The 23,022-nt window shown below is 42.3% G+C and overlaps 1 protein-coding gene across 1 annotated transcript in view; it reads left to right on the forward strand.

Moving 5' to 3' along the window:
- Positions 1–23,022, forward strand: part of igsf21b (immunoglobin superfamily, member 21b) — a gene marked incomplete at both ends in the record, with an annotated part of 67,214 nt that overhangs the window by 124 nt on the left and 44,068 nt on the right. The window contains 4 exon segments of the mRNA XM_080534329.1: positions 1–5; positions 15,049–15,161; positions 16,335–16,456; positions 16,905–17,023. The exon segment at positions 1–5 is cut by the window's left edge and continues 91 nt beyond it. Of these exon segments, the coding sequence (XP_080390455.1) occupies positions 1–5; positions 15,049–15,161; positions 16,335–16,456; positions 16,905–17,023 (359 nt within the window).

The following is a 23,022-nucleotide window of genomic DNA, read 5'->3' on the forward strand; positions in this document are numbered from 1 at the left end:
AGTTGGTAAGTGTCCGTAAAGAGAGCCAACCTGATTTGTGTGAGAATTACAGTTTTCTTTTTAATGTTATTTTTAGATTCCCGCTCGATTACAGTCTCCTCCACGATGTGTGCCAAAGTTTTACTTTCCGAATTTGAAATAATTGTATGCAGCCTACTTTAATGATATAGTTATATTATATAGCCAGGCATTTACGGATTCATTGGTTTTTGTTTTGTTTTGTAGGCTGTGCATGACTGTTTACAAATCATAACCTGTAAACAGCTTCAAGTAGGAAACACCAATTTATTGCACGATTACAATAGTTGACGATGCAATGTTCCTTGAGGAGGCGCACTGTAACTTTCAATGTTTGATGCAATCAAAGTCCTAGGGTGGCTATGTCCCAAGCTTAGTTACACAACCCAGGTTTGGGATTGATTCTTTTCAGCGTAAAGCCTATTGTTTGGCTTTGACCTACTTTGAAAAGGTAATCTACTGTCAAAATGATTAAATGCCTCGAATTACCTGACAAAAAAGCCATCAACAAAAATATGGAAATGTTATTAGGCCTACGCAAGTAATTATCGAATATTGATATCAAGTGGAATCAAAATCCGTGATCTCATTGTCTGCATATTATTTAAATTATATCATACAGTGTCGAGAAAAAGTATGTGAAACACTATACAGTTTTTACATTTTGTTACGTTGGAGGGTGACATTTTAATGTATTCAATTTGGATTTTCAAAAAATGTATAGGAATAGTTAAACATGAATAACCCAAATGACCTGTGTGAATAAGTATGTGAACCCTTGGCAATGACAAACCAAAATGAGTACAAAGCACTCAAATTATCCTACCAAGTTACACAATACTTGGATGGACTCCATCGTGGCACAAAAATAGACAGTAAGTGGATTACATGATTTATTAATAAATATTAATCTCTCTGAAAGGTCCCTGTTATTAAAAAGTGGATAATGTGTACTAGATCAGACCAGAGAATAATGAAACATTGTAAGTGTGTCACAGTGAGGCCAATGGTGACTTTGAGAGAGACACAGATGTTAAATATTAAAATGTGAGAAAACTATCCATGTGTCAACAACATCCCAGTCAGAACTGGCCTACTGTATGAGACCAGATTAAAACTATTACTGAGAAAACAAAAAGACTTCCCATACTTGCATTGAGTTTGCCACACATCATTTGAGTGATACTGCTTAAGTGTAGCCAAAAAACAATACCAAAACAAAGCTTTAGATCAGAGGCAAATCGAACAAAGTGCATCACCCAGTCAGCATCATTCCTAGCTTCAAGCATGATGATACAGCATCATGGTATGAGGAGGCATATGGGGGGAGTTCAGGATCAAGAGGAAAAAGGGTAACAGAGACAGTCTATCACAAGTCTAACTGCTAACCACGGAGAGACAGGTATAAATTCATTCTTCAGTTGGAAAAATACATCAGCACAAGAATGGCTTATCACCGAGTGAATTTTATGTAACTTGTATTTATTTAGAGAGACACACTGAGACCACAGTCTCTTTTGCAGCTGTGCCCTGTTTACAATACAAACATAACAACTTAAAAACACAACACAACAAAATATAAAATACACATATAAGCTGGTCCCGAACAAAGGACTTAAAACTAGGTTAAGAGACCAAGTGCTCCAACGTCAGTCTACCTTGATCATTCCATTAGCTGTACAATTAGCAGTAAGTATTGCACTTGGTGGCAGTAACCCTAACCCTAGTATTGAGTAAAGTGAGTGTGAGCTTTTAAAGGTAACCCGTAGTCCATGCATGGGGTGTGTACCAGAGAGAGAGAATTGTCATGTTACAGTTTTTCTTTAGAGTTTTAACACTAACATTGGAACCTCACACACAATGACCAAAACCTGAAACTGAAACTTTATCTCACACCAATTCTTCACAATGACACCTTTCTTGCTTATCACACATTTTGCAGCTCTAAACCACACAGTTAACAACACAGTAAACACAATTCTCTACATTTGGCACACTCTTCCTTGATATAATCTGTTGTGTTCACATGGACAACACTACCATTCAGAATGCTAAACTCAAACCACCAATCACACTCCTATGGACAAACACCTATTGCATTTGAATTAGCAATCATAGCTTTAGCAATAAAAGGGCCAAAGGTGAGCTCTCAGTGTTGAAATATATCAGGGTATATCAGGGCTGGATTCGTCATGCCAGGAGATGCTTTCCCCTCTGCTTGGCCAGGGAGAACATTGCCTGTGATGTCGACGAGGTCTTGTGGCCTTTGTGTATAGTATATGCATATATTTCCATTTTTCTATTTTTGGTTCTGTATGAAGAACACTTTACAAATTCAACTGTCATTGCTGAGATGTGTACATAAATGAATTTTAAAAACGTGTGTGTGTTTTATATTTGAGTATGACAACATAACAGTTTATAACGGGCTACTGTATGTATGTAGTGTAACACTGAAAATGCAAAAGGCCTACTGATAATCTTATCATAGTACTGTTTTCTGATTATAGTGTTTTCCATTGTGCACATCAGGGTTCAATTGTTGGGTTCACTTGTTGTTACACGTGTCTATTCATTTGATGGTGTGTGTGTCATTTGACAACAACATTTCATTTTGAGAAGACATAACATTATTTTGAATGCAGTGTTTGCTTTTGCAAGAGATTTGTGGAGTTTAGGGTTTTGTGTGTGAGTTTTTGGATTTGTGTTAAGAGTTAAGAGAAAATGAGCTATGCTTTGAGAAAACGTATTAAAGCGATAGAGAAAAACTGTAAATATACGAGCCAGAGGTTCCTAATCCAAATCCTGTTGACTTCTTACAGTTTTTCACCATTGCTAACACACTAAAACAGAAACTTAAAACACAGTGTGCACAATCCGTAACTCATGCATCAACTCTCTACACCAACTCTGCTGAACTACACACACACTTCCATGCTTAACACTCAGAAGTCAATTGCAAACCACCCTTTTGTCGAAACGCTACTGACAGTTCTCTTCATTTTTCACTCATCTTCTGCTTTACACTCAGATGTCAATTCCAAACACCCCTTCTGTCAAAACACTATACACAATTCTCTATATCTTGCACAATCTTCTCGAGGAAAATCTAATTGTCCTGACCTGGAACACACAATCATTCAAATTGCTAAACTCTAAAGGCACACAAGTTGTGCAATTTACAATGTCTGCTCTTCACACAATAAGGCACCAGAAGCAATTGACACAACAACCCAAATTCTCATATAATAGTTCAACTTCATTTGGAGATAAGTTGATATGCCAGGCCGAACGAGGCATAAAAAAATAAAAACACATTTTGTCCTTCTCAACATGAGACGGAGCACAGAGTTCGAAGTTACAGAATAACGAATTGTTTTGAAGTTTGTGGAAACGGAATTGCATTTATATGTTTACATTTAGCAGACATTTTTGACTTACGACATACATTTGTCTAAAGTAGGTGAATCGTCTATAAATCAGAAAAAATGTATCCATGCTAGGGGGGCCATTGGCAGTCACAGTTGCAGTTTTTTTCCTCTCTGCTGTTACTTCCATCCATTTTGCTTTTGGATGTAGAATGAGACCTTTTGTTGAATAAAACCTTCTGTTGTTACTGCATATTTGTGTGTTTCATAATTGAGCCTACTGTAAAAACATTATACTGCAAAAGTATAATTCCCCTGATGAGTCATTCATATAGTGCTTGCCATTAAAACGGTAGTGTTTTCCATTTAGCACATCAGTGTGCACTGGCTGCTTAGTAGTGTCTACTCCTATGATGGCTGTGTGTGTCATTTGAAGTTCTGAACACAAAAGTCGATTTTGTGAAAAGTTAAAATGGTTTTGAAGGCAAAGTGTCATTTTGCAACGGATGTGTTGGATTTGGAATTTTGTGTGCGTATTTCTGTGGTTTGTGTGTAGGGTTCAGAGAAAATGAGGCTTTTCTTCAGGAAATGTGTGTAAGCAATCGTGAAAAACTGTAACATCAATCTTAAACAAATGTGACTGCTCCTGGTGTTTCTGGACACCTCTCGGAAATGAGAAAGACGTCAAATTCAAATTCGTCTTTAAAGTTTTTTTTTTTTTTTTCAAATTTTCGTTTTTTATAGATACGTGGATCCAAAGTAGGCACTCACTCTTAGTGCACATGCAGTGAGAAGAGGAAACTTCTCTCTGCTGACAAGTCCCCAAAAGTCACTGTCCCTTGGTGTCCCTTGGTGTGGCGTAACAGTTGGATGTCTGAGGCCATCTTTTTCAGTGTTTCATTTGGAGAAAATATTTCCATCACATCAGTGATGCATTTCTTAATAAACTCTCCTTCATTGTATGGCTTTTTAGCACGTGCAATGTTCCAGGCCACTTGATAGGACGCAAGTGTCACTGTCTCTGATTGCTTAACCAATATTTGGAACAACTTGGTCTGTGTTTGTGTCTGGCTTTTCAAGCTGTTTAATTTACCATTGCGAAGTTCGGTGTCTTTTGGAAACTCCTGGTCAATGTTAGCATGCGTTGTGCTGAAATGGCGCTGGAGATTGGAAGCTTTGTAATGTGCCAACGATGTTTGGCATATCAGGCAGAATGGCTTTCCATTGCGCTCCACAAAGACGTGACGTGACGTTAAACCCAGTGTGCGCTCCGGCGAATTTACGAACGCGGCCTGTCAGAGAGAGCGCTACACCAACACTTTTAATGAATGGATTGAAGAGCCGCACACAGACAGCCAAAGAGCCGCCGCGGGTTGGCCACCCCTGATCTACAGGGAAAGTCTCAAAGATCTACCAGTCGATCGCGATCGACGGGTTGGTGACCACTACACTATTCTATTCTACTTCTGCTGTCTGCGTCTCCCTGGGTATTCTAGATGGCAAACAGTAAAGAAATGCCACAATATACCAGGACTTAAGAAACGAGATGTCCAACAAAGGATTTGACAAAACCATGGCCTATTTTGCGCAACAAGTAGACTCTGATGCAGCGGAGACAGGGTTGCCAGATTGGCTGGTTTTTGGTGGATTTAGCAGTTTTTAGATTGGTTAGGTTGGCAATTCTCAATCCCATCTGGCAACCCTTAGCGGAGAGTCTACAGATGTATGTTTACAGATATCGCACTGCTGTGCACACCACACTTTGTTAAAAGAAATAAAGCTTGTACTTTTCTACTTATAATACATTCTACTGATGTAGTCTACCATTTGGTTTTAGTTATAGGCTATTGCTCTCACTTGTTTGTACCTTTTGCTAAGTCAACCATTTAGAATGTAGAGTGCATATTGCGAAATTTCGCAACGTCAATAACACATCGGACTCCGTTGCGAAAGGGCCCCCGCCGCCACCAATCTGGCCCCCGCCGCCACCTTACGGTACGCCACTGCTACCAGGTACAGCAATAACTCTCAGGCAATGCAGTCTGATTGGGGATGTTGAAATCATTGTGTCTTATAGGTAGCCTGCAGAGATGAGATGTTGGTTAAAGGTGTTACTTAGAAATGGATACAACTTGTGGAGATACAGAGGGAGAGGAACTATCAGTAGCTAAATCAGTAGATCTGGCCGTAGCCCAGGCCAGGGTTCTTTCCTTGATTAATTCAGAGAGCTCAGAAGAGTTCCAGGGTACAGGGATTTGCTTTATCCTGATTCTTACCCTTTTAACTGGAGCATGCTTATCTACCACATAAATAAGCATAGTTGAGTGCCTGCTCAGCCTCAAGAATATAGGAAATACTGGGTAGAACATTGTATCAACAAGGTGTCTCAGAGAGTGTATAATGAGGCATCTTGGAGCATATTAAAACATTGTGGTCATTGTCAGTCTATCAATGAACTCCCTCTTCAAACTGTTTTTAACAAAGACAGCAACACTGCCACTTCTTCCCCCCCATATGAGAGACCATTGTAGTCATCAAGCGTAATATCAGCATCGATACTGATTTGGTTAGCCATGTCTCTGTAAAAAATACAAATATACTAAATATTGCCTGAAGGTTCCAAATGCTAATAACCCATTGTAGAAAGCAGGCCCCTAATATTCAAGCATTGCAGCAGTCTGAGCCTGTGCCATGATTTGAGTTCAAAGAGTGTCTCTGACTGGTGACTTTCCATTAGCATTTGGCTCTATATTATCTTGGATTCAAGGTTGTATACAAGGATTAGAAGATGACTGTCCATCAACAATCCCCAACCATCTTGATAAAGCTTGGGCAATTCACCTTGAAGAATCAGTAACATATTTAGTTGCCTTGTCTGGTGTGATGTTGGTACAGACTTATCTGAAAAGTCTCAAAGCTGTAATTGCTCACAAAGGAGATTCCAAAAAACCCTGACTTAGGGGTTCACATACCTATTCACACAACAAAAAAGCTTTTCAATTTCAGGGCCCGATGCAAAAAAAAAACTGTGCTGGGGTTCACATACTTTTTCTTGGCACTGTAGGAGAGTAACAGAAGCTAAAGAATATGCAGGAAAGAGTCACTCATGTCAATACAGGTTTTATTGCTCACTGTATTTTTGTGAAAGAGAGAGAGAAAGAGAGAGAGAGAGAGCGAGAGAGAGAGAGAGAGTATTTTCCTTGATCAAAATGCTCATGATGTCAGTGGATCATCCACACCCTAACCTTTGCAGTAGCTCATTCAATGCTTGAAGACTTCAAATACTTACTGTACTGTACCTAATACTTACTGTACTGTACCTAATACTTACTGTACTGTGCCTATTTGTTGTGTAAGCCTAGTTTCAGAACAACGTCTCACACCAATGTCTCACAATTCAGAATCAGGCTATAATTGGCTACTATACTTGGCAAAGAGACCAGTTTTAGTAAGCCTTTTAAAAAAAAATCAATAGGGAATAAGCATTTACAGATTGCTCTACTGTTATATTCTTCTTCATGATTTTGTGTTGATTTGTTGATTTAAATGTGTAAAATAAAGTGTTAGACTTTTTAGGGTTACACTATGTAAGGCACACACGTATGTGACACGGTCTGGTGAAAGGGGTAACAAGTCGGCAACCAATCAAAATGTTCAGACTTTTATTTGGAAACACGGAAATACATTTCAATGTTGTTGAAAATCACAACACACGGTCGCTAGTCAAGCCAAAATACTGCAATGCAATGGATTGGGTGAGTAATCCCCCACTGCAACCTAATTAACTAGAACACTACTTTATATTGTTAGCAGGCTCACAAAACAAGCTGTGTTAGTTGACTAGCGAGTGTGATTGATTTTCAACAACACTGAAATGTATTTACATTTTTCTAAATAAAAGTCTGAACATTAAATCGGCTGCCCCCTTTCACCAGACTGCGTCACATATGACTTTATGGGCTCTATTTTCAGCCAGCACAAAACTGATGCATATTGGCAATTATTATGTGTGGGCGGTAACAGGTGAACAGGTGATAACAGGTGAACATACCACTGCGTAGTAAAGCTGTGTCGTCTGCTGTCACTTGGGTGATGTAGCAGGAAGTAGAGGCGTGTTTATGAGAGGCGTGTTTATGGCAATAAACAGGTCAAGTGCTGCCATGCCACTTTCATCTGGCCTTGAGAACAGCACTAAGCTCTGTCAACAGCACCCCCGACAGCATTTACATTTTAACCATTTAGTAGACACCTTTATCCCAAGAGATTTAGAATTTGAGATTACAAGGACAGTATCTCTCCTTACTCAAGGGCACACTAGTGGTGGTGTTCCCAGGTGGGATTGGAACTCGTGACCTTCTGATCACCAATCCAACTCACTATCCACTAGGCCAGGCCACCACTACCCTGCGTTTCCGCTAAGACTGTTTTCTACATCGTAAAAAAATAGCCCTATAACTCATTATAGACATGTACGATGCCTTATAATGTTTTTATTGTTATGTATGTTATGTTATGTTATTATATATGTTATGCCTGTCTGTAAGAGATTTCTTTTCAACAAAATGTCTCAGAAAATGTCTCGTGAGATAATTGATATAAAACATTAATAATGCAGTGTTATAATGAGCTATGAACCCATCATAACTGTATAATCTAAAGTAAAGTGTTAGGCCTACTAATCTGGCGTTGTTAATCTGGCACTAGTATCAGCGGATAGAATCACCCTATTGGTGCACCCATCTTCTATTAGATAATGTAGAGCAACTGACAGCTGTCCATCATGGTGCCTGCTCTGAATCTGAGTGCAAGAGAGAGAGAGAGAAAGAGAGAGAGAGATGAGAACAGACCACATCAGTTTATTTTTGGCATTTAGCAGGCGCCTTTATCCAAAGCGACATACAACAATTGTCTAAGTAAGTGAATCATCTATCCAGTGAGTCATCGTAAAAAAAAGTAATCTATGCTAGGGCCAGGGGCCATTGGCAGTCATTATTCTAGAAGAAGGAACAATTAAGATTTTTACAGTCAAGAAAATGTACAGGGGGGTAGAGGGGATAAAGAGGTCTTAGGAGGGACAGTTAAGGTAGCTTGAAGAAATGGGTCTTCAGTTTACTGGAGAAGATAGGTAGTGACTTGGCAGTCCTGACAGTAGTGGGAAGCTCGTTCCACCAGCGGGGTACAAGGACAGTGAAAAGCCATGATCGAGTAGTGCGACTGCTGCATCCACAGGAGGAGCGATGCCAGTCGAACAGTCGAGGTGGACGAAGTCCGGTAGGCAAGCACCAGGATCTTGAAACAGATGTGAGCTGCCATTGGGAATCAGTGAATTTGGGAAGATTGAACACCAGATGGGCAGTAGCATTCTGGATGAGCTGCAGAGGTCTGATGGAGGAGGTGGGGAGCCTGTGTGAATTACAGTAGTCAAGTGCATTGCGGTAGTCAAGGTGGGACATCACAAGTGTCTGGACCAAGAGTTGTGCTGCATCTCTGGTGAGGAATGGACCTTCCTTCTGATGTTGAAGAGGAATAATCTACAGGAGCGTGATGTCGCTGGGTTGTTCGCCGCACAGGAAAGGCGTTGTCAAGGATCACTCCAAGGTTCCTGGCTGTCTGGGAGGAGGTCACAGTAGAGTTCTATGGGGTGATGGAGAAGTCTTGGAGAGGGCAGGCTTTCCCAGGAAGGAATTATTCCTGGGAATAATTCGTAATTGTAAGTCGCTTTGGATAAAGGCGTCTGCTAAATGGCAAAAAATAAAATAAAAAAATAAAATAAGAGCAGCTCAGTCTTGTAAAGGTTGAGCTTGAGATGGTGGGCTGACATCCAAGCCATAATGTCTGCAATACACACAGACACGTGTCGCCACCTGTGAGGCAGAACCCTCTCTACATCACCTGGTGAGATCTATCAGTCAGGTAGGATGGAACCAAGAGTGCAGAGCCAGAGATGCCCAGTTCTGTAGTTTACTTTGTAGAAGTACTTTGTATACTCAGTTTTCTGTGGGTGGTTTACTTTGTAGAAGGCAGCAGACAGGTCCAGAAGAACGAATAGAACAGAGGAGAGGGAGGAAGCTTGAGCAGAGTGGACGGCCTCCATGACAGCAAGGAGAGCAGTTTCAGTAGAGAGAGAGTGTCTCAACCTTAAAGCCTGATTGTTGAGGGTCAAGGAGGTTGTTCTGAAGGAGATAGTGGTTGGTTAGATACAGCGCGTTCAAGGGTTTTAGATAAGAAGGAGAGAAGGGATACCGGTCTGTAGTTATGGAAAGTAGACAGGTCAAGAGTTGGTTTCTTGAGAAGAGGCTTGTCTCTGGCTGTCTTAAAGGCAGCTGGGACAGATCCTGTGGATAGAGATTATGGTTGTAGGATAGGAAGGAGGTCTTAGGAAATGGATTGGAGCTGAAGGGAGGGAATAGGATCGAGAGGGCAGGTGGTTGCCCACTTGGATGTGACCAGTTTTAGAATATCATCAGGGGAGAGGGGGGAAAGAGATGATAAGCCAGAGTGTAGTACAGAGGGTTTGGGAGGGGTGGTAGCAGTGTTGGCGAGAGGTAGAGAGAAGGAGCTGCCAATGTCATCAAACTTATTTTCAAAGTAGGTGACAAAGTCACCAGCAGACAGGGAGGAGGGGGGAGGAGGTGGTTTGAGGAGTGTGGAACATGTGGAGAACAATTTCCTTGGGTTAGGCAGTGGCAGTGGATTGGATTTTGAAATGGTAGTAGGAAGCTTTAGCAGCTGATGCAGAGGAGGCGTAGTTGAGGAGGAGAGACAGAGAAGGTTTAGGTCATTAGGGAGGTCTGTTTTTCTCCACTTAATTTACATTTTCATTTACATTTTTGGCATTTAGCTGCCTTATTCTACGAGTTTGCCAGGGATTCACACAGCCAAGGAGAGTGTGGAGAGGATCGTGCTGGCCTTGAGGTCAGTGGACAGAGAGAGTCGAAGGATGAGGAAAGAGTGAACAGGAGGGTGGAGGAGGTTGCATCAGTGGATAGGAGTGATAAGAATTCAACAGAGGGTAGGAAGGATAAGACAGAGGAAGAGAGAGCGGTGGGGGAGAGGGTACGCAGGTTGCGACAAGAGGATACAGTGTGGGGAGAGACTGACTGGAAGGGGATGGATTTGAGGGGAAGGGAGAAGCATACAAAATGATGATCAGAAATTGGAAGAGGGGTAAGGTACAGTAAGGTTGGAGGTGTATGGATTTTATATTTAAAAAGTGGTGGTCTTGAAGATACAGATGACAAATGACAGACTCAGAGATCTGTTTGGTGGTTTAATGAATATGACTGGTCAAAAATAAGTATAGGGTACAGTCTTCAAAGTACATGTTCACATACATGAGTTTATATTGTTTTCAGAGACAAAGAACTGCAAATTTTTCTAAACGGACGTGAGCATTATTTATAAAACGGGCTGAGATGGTTTAAAGTTGCGTACGTGCTTCCTTCTATAAATACCAAATATACTTGGAATTGAACGCAGGTGAATGAGGTTTGTATTAACGCCCAGTGATAGAGGCTCAATTATAGCTGCTGAATTAAGACAAGTGCTATAATATAGGGTAGGCGTTCGTCTGGAAGCGGGAGAGGGCAGAGAAGAGTGGCTTCTCGGTAAGTTGCATGTGTAACGTTTGATCATGACAACTAACCAGGAAAATGAAATGCTTATACTCAGTAGGCTACTCAAGTTGTAAAAGAAAATCAGGGGGATGGTGGATTTTATCATATGAGGAAAATTTTAGTATCCCCTCAGCGTCAGTGACTTCAGTGTCAGTAAAAATGTCATTGCATGTGTGCGTGCCCCCTCGCACCTTGAAATAGCAGTAATACCACGTTCATTGATAAATGACATAACGTATGGAAAGAGGGAAGGGCAGTTTTAAAAGGGGGACGATTTTGACTGTTTTCATCCCGGCTCAACTCGTGTGCTGCTTATACTGTAATAATATAATGGTCTTATTCTTATCAGGTGACATTGAAAACATGATTGCGAACTCCCTTTGCGAACTCCCAGACACCGGAGAAACTCCAGTATAATTTAGCGTGTGGCCGGGCAAGGTCCGTTGTGGAACGCACTAGGCATGTTGAAGGGGAGATAGGCAGCTCCGGAGGGATATAAAGGAAGACTGAAATACAGTCTTAAACATAAGTTCCCTTTAAAGTTTCCTTTAAATCTTGAATTAAACTCATTTTCTCGGCAGATAACAACATCGTTAACTTTATTACGAGCCACTTAAACTTCGCATGAATTACAATAGGCAACGTTTTTCCAGTGCGGCTCACATGCCTGTAATAACTCTGCATAACCAGTAGGTAATGTGCGTAAGCAAATGAATACTCGACGTAGAGCTACGATCGTTTCCACGGTCAAATTGACTCACGTTGAAATTGTATAAATCACTACGTTGACGTGGTTTTCTACGTACGACACGGGTAAGATAAAAATGTGATCTAAGCACGTTCTATAAATGAGGCCCCTGCACTCACAAACTCACTCAGTGACTGTACTCACAAACACCTGAAGCTGTGCCCAAGGCACCAAGAGTTTTTGATGAAAGTCTCTCCATACCCCTGTGTTTTTTGGCTGCCCCTCATCTGAACATTGATCCAAGCGCTGTCCCACCTCTCCAATGGCCTCAACCTCACCAGCAGTTTTGTACCAACCAACAAATTTGGCATCATGGGTAGATGCCAAGTGGGTCCTTTGGGACAACCCTTGACTTACCCTAACCCTAACCGTAACCCTTACCTTACCTTAAAGGGACAATCTGGGATTAAAACAATATGAAACTTTGAGGGATTGGGCTGGGGAAATGTAACCACTCTCAAATTCATAGACTGAGCTATTGTATGCATGAACTGACCAACCATGAGATCAAAATGACGTGTTTTGAAACTACAGTATACAGTGTTTGTTTACAATTATATAGTTTAGAATATAACAACAATAGGAGTAAAAAGTTCATATTTTGGGTTCTGTTGGGGTAAGACAATTGAGCTACGGTCATAAGACATTCATAAATGGTTATATATGATCACTTCAACAGTGCTAACACTTAACTCGGAGAGCTATGTCCACAAAGCCTCATACAGTATGTGCAATCATTGTAAAGGTTATGATAAAGCAAAATGATTTATGCTAAAGTGATATGGCATTAGACGCTGAGATATATGGTGTCAGAGCATTCCTTGTGGCCTCTGGTGAATTATTGCATCTTTGTAGTCATAACTGCATCCTAGAATATGTTCATAAAGCAACATAACACTTCTTTAGGCAGTGTGTCCAATAAAATGTTCTGCTGTCATTTGAATGAACTCTTACTGCCTTTCTGCATACAACATACCACATATAGAGTTGCTAGATAGCTCACCAAAGAGATGCTAATGTACTAACCCTAACCCTAACCCTATTCCTTTCAATGTCAGTATGCAGCTTTCGCCCCCTCCAGCTCCCTCCTCCCATTCCCTATCTGGAGCAGGACGCTGGTGGAGTCTGGGTTAGGTCTGAGGATGGAAAGCTGCAGGGGATTAAGGGGAAAAACATGGGGAAAAATAATCCAGTGGGTGATGTCAGTGATACAGAGGCCAACTCTGTTGAAGGTGGGGGGGAGGCTTTGTTGGAAACCAAGTATGATACAACAGATTACAGCCACCCCACCCCCCTCCCTTTACCCGCCTCCCAGCTGCTTGGCCTCGCGTCTCCCTGACTGCACTGTTCTCAGTCCCAGGCCATAACACTCAGCAGCATGTGAAAAGCAGGTCATGGGTGATAAACGCATCATCAAACATAAGCAGTGCTGAGGCTTGGTACCATTACAAAACACATATATAATCTTCATTTCACATTAAAGGGACCTTTCGCAATTTGTACATACAGTGCCTATAGAAAGTCATCATACCCCTTCACTTTTTCCAGATTTTGTTGTGTTATAGACTCAATTTAAGAATAAATAAATTAAAAATGTTATCAATCATCAATCCACACACAATACCCCATAATAATGCATACATTTCTGCAAATATATTAAAATGTAAACACCTCATGTGCATATGTATTCATAACCTATGCCATGACACTCTTAAAATGACCTAAAATGCTAAAATGTCATTAAACAATCACTCAATAAGTTGAATTGAGTCCATCTTAATGCAAGGATAATAGTTCATGTAATTTTGGAATCAATATCTTTGTTTTTATAGGTTCTCAGATTTGCATAGGACTCAATTACACATTCTTCTACAAGCTTTTTGCTCATTTGCACAACTTGAGAATTGCCAACATGACCATCACCAGACCGTGTCACATTTATGATCTGTTTCATGTTGTAAAGCAGGACTGGTCTCACTATGTCCTCCCCTTCACCAAATAAGCATGATGATGATAATAATAATAATAATAATAATAATAATAAAATATATGTTCAGAGTGCAAAGGGTTACTAGTTGTTTGCAATGTTCTCAAATGGCTGTGCCGGCTAGAGATTAAAACTTCTCAGCATTAAATCATCTAATTGTTCTTGTTGATGAGACAAGCTGGCTTTTATTTCCTGGTCCCGTCCTTACCAGAGGGCCCACCACTTTAGTACATTCAAAGGTCACCCTAATTGAACGCTCCTGGTGCCAGTAACTTTAGAAGGTTGATACTGAGGTCGAACATGATGCCGCGGGGACTGGGCCAAAAACAAATAGTGTAACTGAGGAGAGACATGCCCGTGGTGTGGTACGAGACATTGTATACTGCAGTCAAGGTCACTTCCATGTTATTTCAGTACAGCATACTGAAGTTGTGAGGATTCTATTACAAAGGTGGATACTATGGTAAGTATAGTGCTGTAGTCACCGGGAGAGTCTTGGTTGCTAGGATCATCTCTTTCACACCTGCATCTGATTTAACGAGACCAGCATATGGTCATCTAATAGAAATAATACTAATATAATAATAATGGTTATCTCCGTCTCTATTTTGCTTGCAATTGACCCCATGTATTTAATCAAGGTGAACTTCCTGTCTGCCATACATGCAATATAAGTAGTGCAAGGAGGACTTTTAAACCTTTATTTGTCTCCAAAACGTTCTTGCATTTATTGAAATTCATGTCTAAAACGTTAGCACAGTGCCTTATCATACCCATAATGCAATAGAGGACATGCCATAGGCATTCATAACAACTCAATACTACTGCAACTCTAGATTCCTTATAATTTATAATGAACATAGTTGTTCTGAATGCCTATGGCAAGTCTTGTACTGCATTATGGGTATGATAACTTGGATATGATGTAGCAAAAAACTGGAACAAGCTTTCATAAAACATTAGGTCATTAGGTCCCCGTCTTTATACATTTTTAAAAATAAGTTGAAGACTTTTATAATTAAAACCTTGCCTAAACTGTCAGTATTTAAAATACACTCAATTAAAAGCTGAACAAGCTTTTAATTGAGTGTATTTTAAATACTGACAGTTTAGGCTAGGTTTTTAACTGATTGATTTGTTTTAATTCATTGCTTTTAAAACTTTTATTGCATGTTTTTATGTAAAGCACTATGAGTTTGCATTCATTTGTATGAATATGTGCTATATAAATACATTTGCCCTGCCTTGCCTTGATAGGGGACTGTACCGTACATAGAGGGTTTCACCTATTTCCTTTCCTTTGAACCACAGGGTATTTAACTGTTGCTATTGAGCCGCTCCCACCTGTCGTCATTGGTGACACAGTGACACTGAAGTGCAATTTCAGGACGGATGGCAACCTGCGAGAGATTGTGTGGTTTCGGGTGAGTAGAAGGCTGAGATATTGACGGTTACGCTTTAACTCACCACTTTATACAATGGTGCCAGGAGAATGTCTTGACCACCTGCATTGTGACATCATTCACCTCTAATTCAATGCCTATACTCAAGGCACAACTGCAGGCAACTCCACAATATAAGTAAACAAGAGATATCTCATTCAGGTGCACCAGCATTATGAGCTAATTATTGATTATGAGCTTTATATTATAGGTGATTGAAGTGACGCAGTTAAAAGAGAGTGCTTATTGGGTCTTAGCTGGTTATGGTATGCAGGGTGATTGCATAAAACATGCCTTGAAAATAATAATAATAATAATAATAATAATAATTCATTGTATTTATATAGCGCTTTTCCGGGGCTCAAAGACACTGACAAATACACTATATCAACCTTGTTGCAGAGGGAACTACTGCTTGAAAATGCAATCATAGAATGAAACTATAGAGACAGGCTAAAGAAAAAATCTGAATAAATCTGTCATAGTGTAATGACTGCCTCTATACAGCAATGTACTTTCAGTGACAGCACACTTTACTGTACAGTATGCTCTTCTCAGAAACTCTGAGCAGTTTTCCATTAACACTTCAATTAAAACTCTGTCACTCTGGATCAAAGCTTTTTTCAGAAGGGAAGAGGAATGTCATATACTGTAACAAGGTTGTTAAATTCTTAAGAGATGCTGGGTTCATTAAATTCCCTTAAGCTCTCATTAACTGAACTCCCCCACTGTGAACGTATGTAGCCGTGCATTTTACAATCCACATCATGACAGTCCTTCAACTCCCAGCTCCTTCGCAAAACAAGTCAAGTCTAGCAGCACTGATCATAGTGGCAAAAGAAAGGACAAAGCTCGAGCCTTCGTGAATAAAAGAGAAATTGTTGCTGTAATTCTGTTTTGTGTAGACATAATTGTGTGCCATGTCCTGTGATTGCAGTGTGACATGCAGAATGAATGAGGAGTTAAGATAACATTATACTTTTTTGGTCAGTTAAGGGAAAATTAATTTGTAGTGAAATTAATATTTACAATATTAATATACGATTATATAATGATACCAAACAATTAACAAGGCTGCAACAATAAATATGTTGGAAAAAAGCAAGGGTAAGTAAAAAAAAAAAGCTGCATTGTATCAATTATGTTACCTTGAAGGTGACAGAGGGGGGTAGTGCCAAGCAAAAGATCTTCACCTACGATGCCATGTACAACACCAACTTCTCCCACCTGGAGGACTACCAGAAACGAGAAGATCTGGTCTACCAGTCCACTGTCCGGTAAGCACTGGACATAGCATACCATTTGTGACACGTTCTAATGCTAAGGTCCTCATGTCGGTATGTAATGATCAGACTTTTCTTTCGAAAAATATGTAAATAAATGTCTGCGTTGTTGAAAATCATTGACACACTTGATGGTCAACTAACACAGCTTGTTTTGTGAGCCTGCTAACAATGTAAAGTAGTGTTATAGTTATCTACGGTAGGTAGCAGTGGGCATTACTCACCCAATCCATTGCTTTGCAGTATTTTGGCTTAACTAGCGAGTGTGTGTTGTGATTTTCAACAACGTTGAAACGTAGTTCTGTGTTTCAAAAAAGAAAAGTCTGAACATTTTGATTGGTTGCCGACATGTGGACCAATAGATCAGACTGTGTCACATTTTCAGTTGAAGTCTACTGGACTTCAGGCTAAAGCATCTTCATGTGTGTGGTTGCTTCCCCAGGCTCCCGGAGGTCCAGATGGAGGATGACGGGCCCTATGAGTGCCATGTGGGGATCTATGACCGGGCCTCCAGGGACAGGGTGGTCCTAGCCTCGGGAAGCATCATGCTAGCTGTCATGGGTAAGAGGAAAGACAACGATATCATGATCATATGTGTCATGGGTAAGAGGAGAGACAACGATATCATGATCATATGTGACACGTTCTAATGCTTTGGTCCTCATTTCGGGATCCGATGTAATGATCAGACTTTTTTTTCCCGCGTTGTTGAAAATCAATGGCACATCGCTAGTCAACTAACACAGCTTGTTTTGTGAGCCTGCTAACAATGTAAAGTAGAGTTATAGTTAACCAACCCTTTATCGGTCAAATAACCGTTTTAGGTAACTTCCGCACACACTACAAATGGCGTCCCACTCGCGTTACAGTGAGGTCAAATAGCATATGGTTTCCACCCAGACAATCAGCTAAGATCCCTCTTTGTCAGCATTTGCGTCATCGTGGCATTGACCAATCAGCAGAGGCCTGGGACATCTCAAACTTTATCTTTTCTCTGAAGTCGGAAAAAGCGGATATTTCGGCTCCGTTCGCTTCACTAATAACGGTGAAACTTCGAAAGTAACCATGGTAAGTTGACAAAACTCACACATTCTATGTTTGAATAGTTGTGCTAAATGATGACATGTGTGTTGTTTGCGGAGGACATAGTGAAATTAGTGAAATTACGGCATGAAAAAAGAAGGCACCATTATTGGTCATTCACCCTAACCATGTAGCACCTAGCATTAGCATAGAATGTCCGTGTGGTAAACTTGCAAACAACGCGCTCACTCGAAGGGGTCAAAAAGTGAAAGTGGAACTTATTATTATTGTTATTATTATTATGTTATAATGTTGCCAAAGGTTTGTAAAACACTATACAGTGTTTCAGTGAGAAGTTTAACCAATTTCTAGAAAAGGTAATGCTATAAATAGTGAATGACATTCTATTTTATCTATTTTGTCAGTTTTATGACCTTATAACAGTTGTTTTATGTTTTATTGTTAAATTTTTTGCACATGGGGATTTCTACCAAGATGTTTTATGGCAAGAGGAGGGAGAATGTTGTTGTGCCAGCCCACCCTGCCATCAGTGATGAAGAGGACGAGGAGGAAGATGTAGATGTGGTAGACCCTGACTTTGTTCTGCCCACCCACAACCATGACCTTCCAGGCCCAAGTGACACGGGCCTTGGAAGAGCCAAGAGGAAGCGCATGCAGCCTGCAGTGGAGGTGTTCCAGGTCGAGGACAATGATGACGACGATGACGATGACGACGATGATGACGAGCAGCCAGCACCACAAGCCAAGAGGCCCACCAAACCCAGGAAGTCAGCAGCCAGGCCAACCACCTGGCACAAAGTTGACCTGGACAACGCAGCCCTGCCTGAATACCAGCACTACCCCCCGGACCACATTGAAACCCCTTTTCAATACTTCATGAGGTACTTTAGCCCTGAAGTCATTAGGCATATCACATACCAAACCAACTTGTACACCTCTCAAAAGGATATCAACACCATGTCTGTTGACAACAAAGTGACCGTTCTGTTGTCCTTCCACCTGACGGCCAGGATCCCATCATCGCTCATGGTGTAGTCACATTCACCACGAGGGACAGCCTTTTTCTCCATTTCCTTGACAGATTTTATTGGAGGCTTTCCAATTCTATTGTCCCTGGCTGTCCCTGTGTATCTGCAATTTTGGTCTCTGAGGTATCGCACCAGCTCCAGGCTAGTGAAAAAGTTATTGGCAAAGATGCCAGCCACGTCTAGCTCCTGAAGAAGCTCGTTGTCATCGTTGTCATCTCCTGACCGTAACCTGACCGTTGCTGTTGTCCCAAAGCCTGTCCGGTGACACCGCAGCCACACCCCAGATGAGGCTGTGCGGTTTGATATGTCTCTCTTCCATGCCCCTGTACATGCCCAACGCCAGACCTGCAAGTACTGCAGCAAGAAAGGGAACATTCTGAGGTCAAATGTGATCTGCAGGGTCTGCAAGGTCCACCTCTGCATGAACGCTGACCGTAACTGCTTTGTTGCTTACCATGAAGAATGAAGATGTGGCCTAATGCTATCTCATGTGTAACATGTGCCTGTTAAGTTATGTTATAAGTAAGTTATAAGTTGTTATGTTATAATAGTCCGGCAGCCATGGGGATGAATCTTGTTTTGTCGGATAAAGTTTTTTCCTTTGCTCTCATTTTCAGATATTAACTCCTTCATGCCCGAAATGCCAAAATCGCAGAAAAATAGGTACCGGTATTTATGAGATTTCATGCAGTATACTCAAATCAAATGCATCAAATTTGCTTTCTCCAATGTTTACTCATGAAAGAGGTCATGTACAATGTCTTTTTTGTGTTACTATTCATTAATTTATTCATTTTTGTACCCAGCTTTCTGTCAACTTTGATGACAGAGCCTTTTGCCAACACATAGTAAGATGAAAGGTTCTTGACCATTTCTGAATGCTTGGCCAGTGTGGACTTGATGTCCACTATTGCCCTTTCCTTGCGGGGGGATTCCATGATGAGTGGTACATCCAGTCCTGCCTGAAGGTGATGGTGAAGGAGGAGGACAAACACGTCTGTGTCGTCAGAAACCACAGAGATTTGATGGGCTTCTCCAGCACACATCAGGACTTGTTGGGCAATGATGGTGTCAGATTCTTCCTGCTGATCTTCTTGGTCATAGTGGTTCCTTATTTCTTCCATCTTGATCTCCATGGGGCATGAGTCCTCCCCTGTCACCACCAACTTGTGTTTGTTGGTGCGCCGTAGATGGAGTTGTTTGTATACAGGGTTTAGGGTGTGAGTGTTTGTGTACAGGGTTTAGGGTGTGAGTGTTTGTGTACAGGGTTTAGGGTGTGAGTCTTTGTGTACAGGGTTTAGGGTGTGAGTGTTTGTGTACAGGGTTTAGGGTGTGAGTGTTTGTGTACAGGGTTTAGGGTGTGAGTGTTTGTGTACAGGGTTTAGGGTGTGACTGTTTGTGTTTGTGTACAGGGTTTAGGGTGTGTGTGTTTGTGTACAGGGTTTAGGGTGTGAGTGTTTGTGTACAGGGTTTAGGGTGTGAGTGTTTGTGTTTGTGTACAGGGTTTAGGGTGTGACTATTTGTGTACAGGGTTTAGGGTGTGAGTGTTTGTGTACAGGGTTTAGGGTGTGACTGTTTGTGTACAGGGTTTAGGGTGTGAGTGTTTGTGTACAGGGTTTAGGGTGTGAGTCTTTGTGTACAGGGTTTAGGGTGTGACTGTTTGTGTACAGAGTTTAGGGTGTGACTGTTTGTGTACAGGGTTTAGGGTGTGACTGTTTGTGTACAGGGTTTAGGTTGTGAGTGTTTGTGTACAGGGTTTAGGGTGTGACTGTTTGTGTACAGGGTTTAGGGTGTGAGTGTTTGTGTACAGGGTTTAGGGAGTGAGTGTTTGTGTACAGGGTTTAGGGTGTGAGTGTTTGTGTCGGTGGTGACAGGGGAGGACTCATGCCCCATAGAGATCAAGATGGAAGAAAGAAGGAACCACTATGGTCAAGAATATCAGCAGGAAGAAGCTGACACCATCATTGTCCAACAAGTCCTGATGTGTGCTGGAGAAGCCCATCAAATCTCTGTGGTTTCTGACGACACAGACGTGTTTGTCCTCCTCCTTCACCTTCAGGCAGGACTGGATGTACCACTCATCACGGAATCCCCCCGCAAGGAAAGGGCAATAGTGGACGATCAAGTCGACACTGGCCAAGCATTCAGAAATTGTCAAGAACCTTTCATCAGCCCATGCCATATCGGGATGCGACACCGTAGTGTCTTACTATGGGTTGGGAAAAGTCATCAAAGTTGACAGACAGCTGGGTACGAACTATCAGCCTTTGGCAATGTGAAAGCACCTTTCCAGCAAGTCCTCGACCAAGCCACTGCCTTCAAAAATAAATAAATAAATAAATATTCTTCCAAATGAATGAATAGTAACACAGAAAAGACATTGTACATGAACTCCGTCATGAGTAAACATGAGTAAACATGAATTTGATGCATTTGATTCGAGTATTTTGCATGAAGTCTCATAAATACCTATTTTTCTGGGATTTTGGCATTTTGGGCATGATGGGGTTAATATCTGACAATGAATGAATGAATGAATGAATGGTCTTTATTGTCATTGCTACAGTACAGGTACCAAACAACGAAATTTAGGAGGGGTGGCTCCCCTGGTGTTAGGAAAGAAAAAAAAACACTTTTAAAAAAATCACAAGAAGGGAAGGAGCTGGTTTACATAAATAAAGGCTATGTACACTATCCACTATACTATACTGTACAGATAGACGACTAGGGTTGTCATATTGCACAATAGTGTTATTTCACATTTATTTAAAGTGTCGCAGTTTGCAGGCTTGAAATGTACATATTTGTGCCTCAGCATTACACCTGATTTTTTCAGTCCAGCAGCTGCCATCAATCCGTCCAGACTGTCCAGGGCCCAGAACCTAGGTCTTTGCTGTGTTCAGGGCCTGGACGGCCCTGTGGTAGAAGCTGTTCTTCAGTCTGTTTGTCCTTGCGGCCAAGGTCCTGAACCGCCTTTTCGAGGGCAGCCGGGTAAAGTGTTCGTACCCAGGGTGGGTTGGGTCCCTGGAGATCTTGGAGGCCTTCCTGAGACAGCGTGTGTTGTACAGCTCTTCCAGAGAGGGGAGGGGGGCGCCGGTGATCTTCTGTGCTGTTCTCACGACTCTCTGTAGCGCATTTCTCTCCGCGGTTGTGCAGCTGGAGAACCAGTTGCAGATGCCGTAGGTGAGGATGCTCTCCACTGCGCCGCGGTAGAAGGTCACCAGTATCTCCTGCTTGCTGTGTTCCTTCCTGAGGACTCTCAGGATGTATAGCCGCTGTTGTGCCTTCTTGATGGTGGCTTTTGTGTTGTCCTTCCAGGTCAGGTCATCCCGCATGTGCATCCCCAGGAATCGGAGGGTTGAGACTCTCTCCACGCTCTCTCCGTCGATGAGCAGGGGCTGGATCTCGGACTTTTTCCTCCTGAAGTCTACGATGATTTCCTGGGTCTTTGACTTGTTCAGCAGCAGGTTGTTAACCTTGCACAGCTTGCTCAGTTGCTCTACCTCATCCCTGTACGCGCCTCGTCCCCCTCCGAGATGCATCCCACCACGGTGGTGTCGTCTGCAAACTTTACGATGGAGTTGCTGGGGTGGACGGGGGTGAAGTCGTAGGTGTAGAGGTTGTAGAGGATGGGGCTTAGCACGCAGCCCTGGGGGGACCCAGTGCTGAGTCTGAGGGCTGTGGAGGTGTGGGGGCCCACCCGCACCCTCTGGGGGCGGTCGGTCAGGAAGTCCTTGATCCATGCACATATAGAGTGTGATAGACCCAGGTCTAGTAGTTTGGTCACTAGCCTGTCTGGAAGGATGGTGTTGAAGGCGGAGCTGAAGTCCACAAAGAGCAGTCTCGCGTAGCTGTTTCCCCTCTCCAGGTGGGATAGATTGGCGTGGAGAGTCGTCGCGATGGCGTCCTCTGTGGACCTGTGGGCTCTGTAGGCGAACTGGTATGGATCCAGGTTGGGCGGGAGGCGTGTGAGTATGTGGGCCCGGACTAGTTTCTCGAAGCACTTCATGATGATTGGTGTGAGTGCCACCGGGCGGTAGTCGTTTAGGCAGCTCACCGTGCTTTTCTTCGGGACTGGGATGATAGTTGAGGTTTTCAGGCAGGGTGGGATGGTGGCCTGGGACAGGGACTGGTTGAAGATGTTGGTGAAAACCCCGGCCAGCTGGTCGGCGCAGTCCCTCAGCACCCGTCCCAGGACGCCATCCGGCCCCGAGGCTTTCCTGGGGTCCACCGCCTTCAGCACGCGTCTCACTTCATGCTCTGTGAGGGTGAGGCTGCTGAGAGCTGGAGAGAGTGGTGTTTGTGTTGTGGTTACCTCCGTTCGCCCCTCGTCGAACCGGGCGTAGAAGGTGTTCAGCTTTCCCGCCAGCAGGGGGTCGTCCTCTGCGGCTGTGAGCCTGTTGGCTCTGAAGTTTGTCATGTGCTGAACCCCCTGCCACATCCGCCTGGAGTCAGCAGAGAAAAAAACGTTACCCGACAAAAACAAGG

Source organism: Nansenia antarctica (assembly GCF_963989245.1).
Source record: "Nansenia antarctica genome assembly, chromosome: 6".
Taxonomy (NCBI): Eukaryota; Metazoa; Chordata; class Actinopteri; order Argentiniformes; family Microstomatidae; genus Nansenia; species Nansenia antarctica.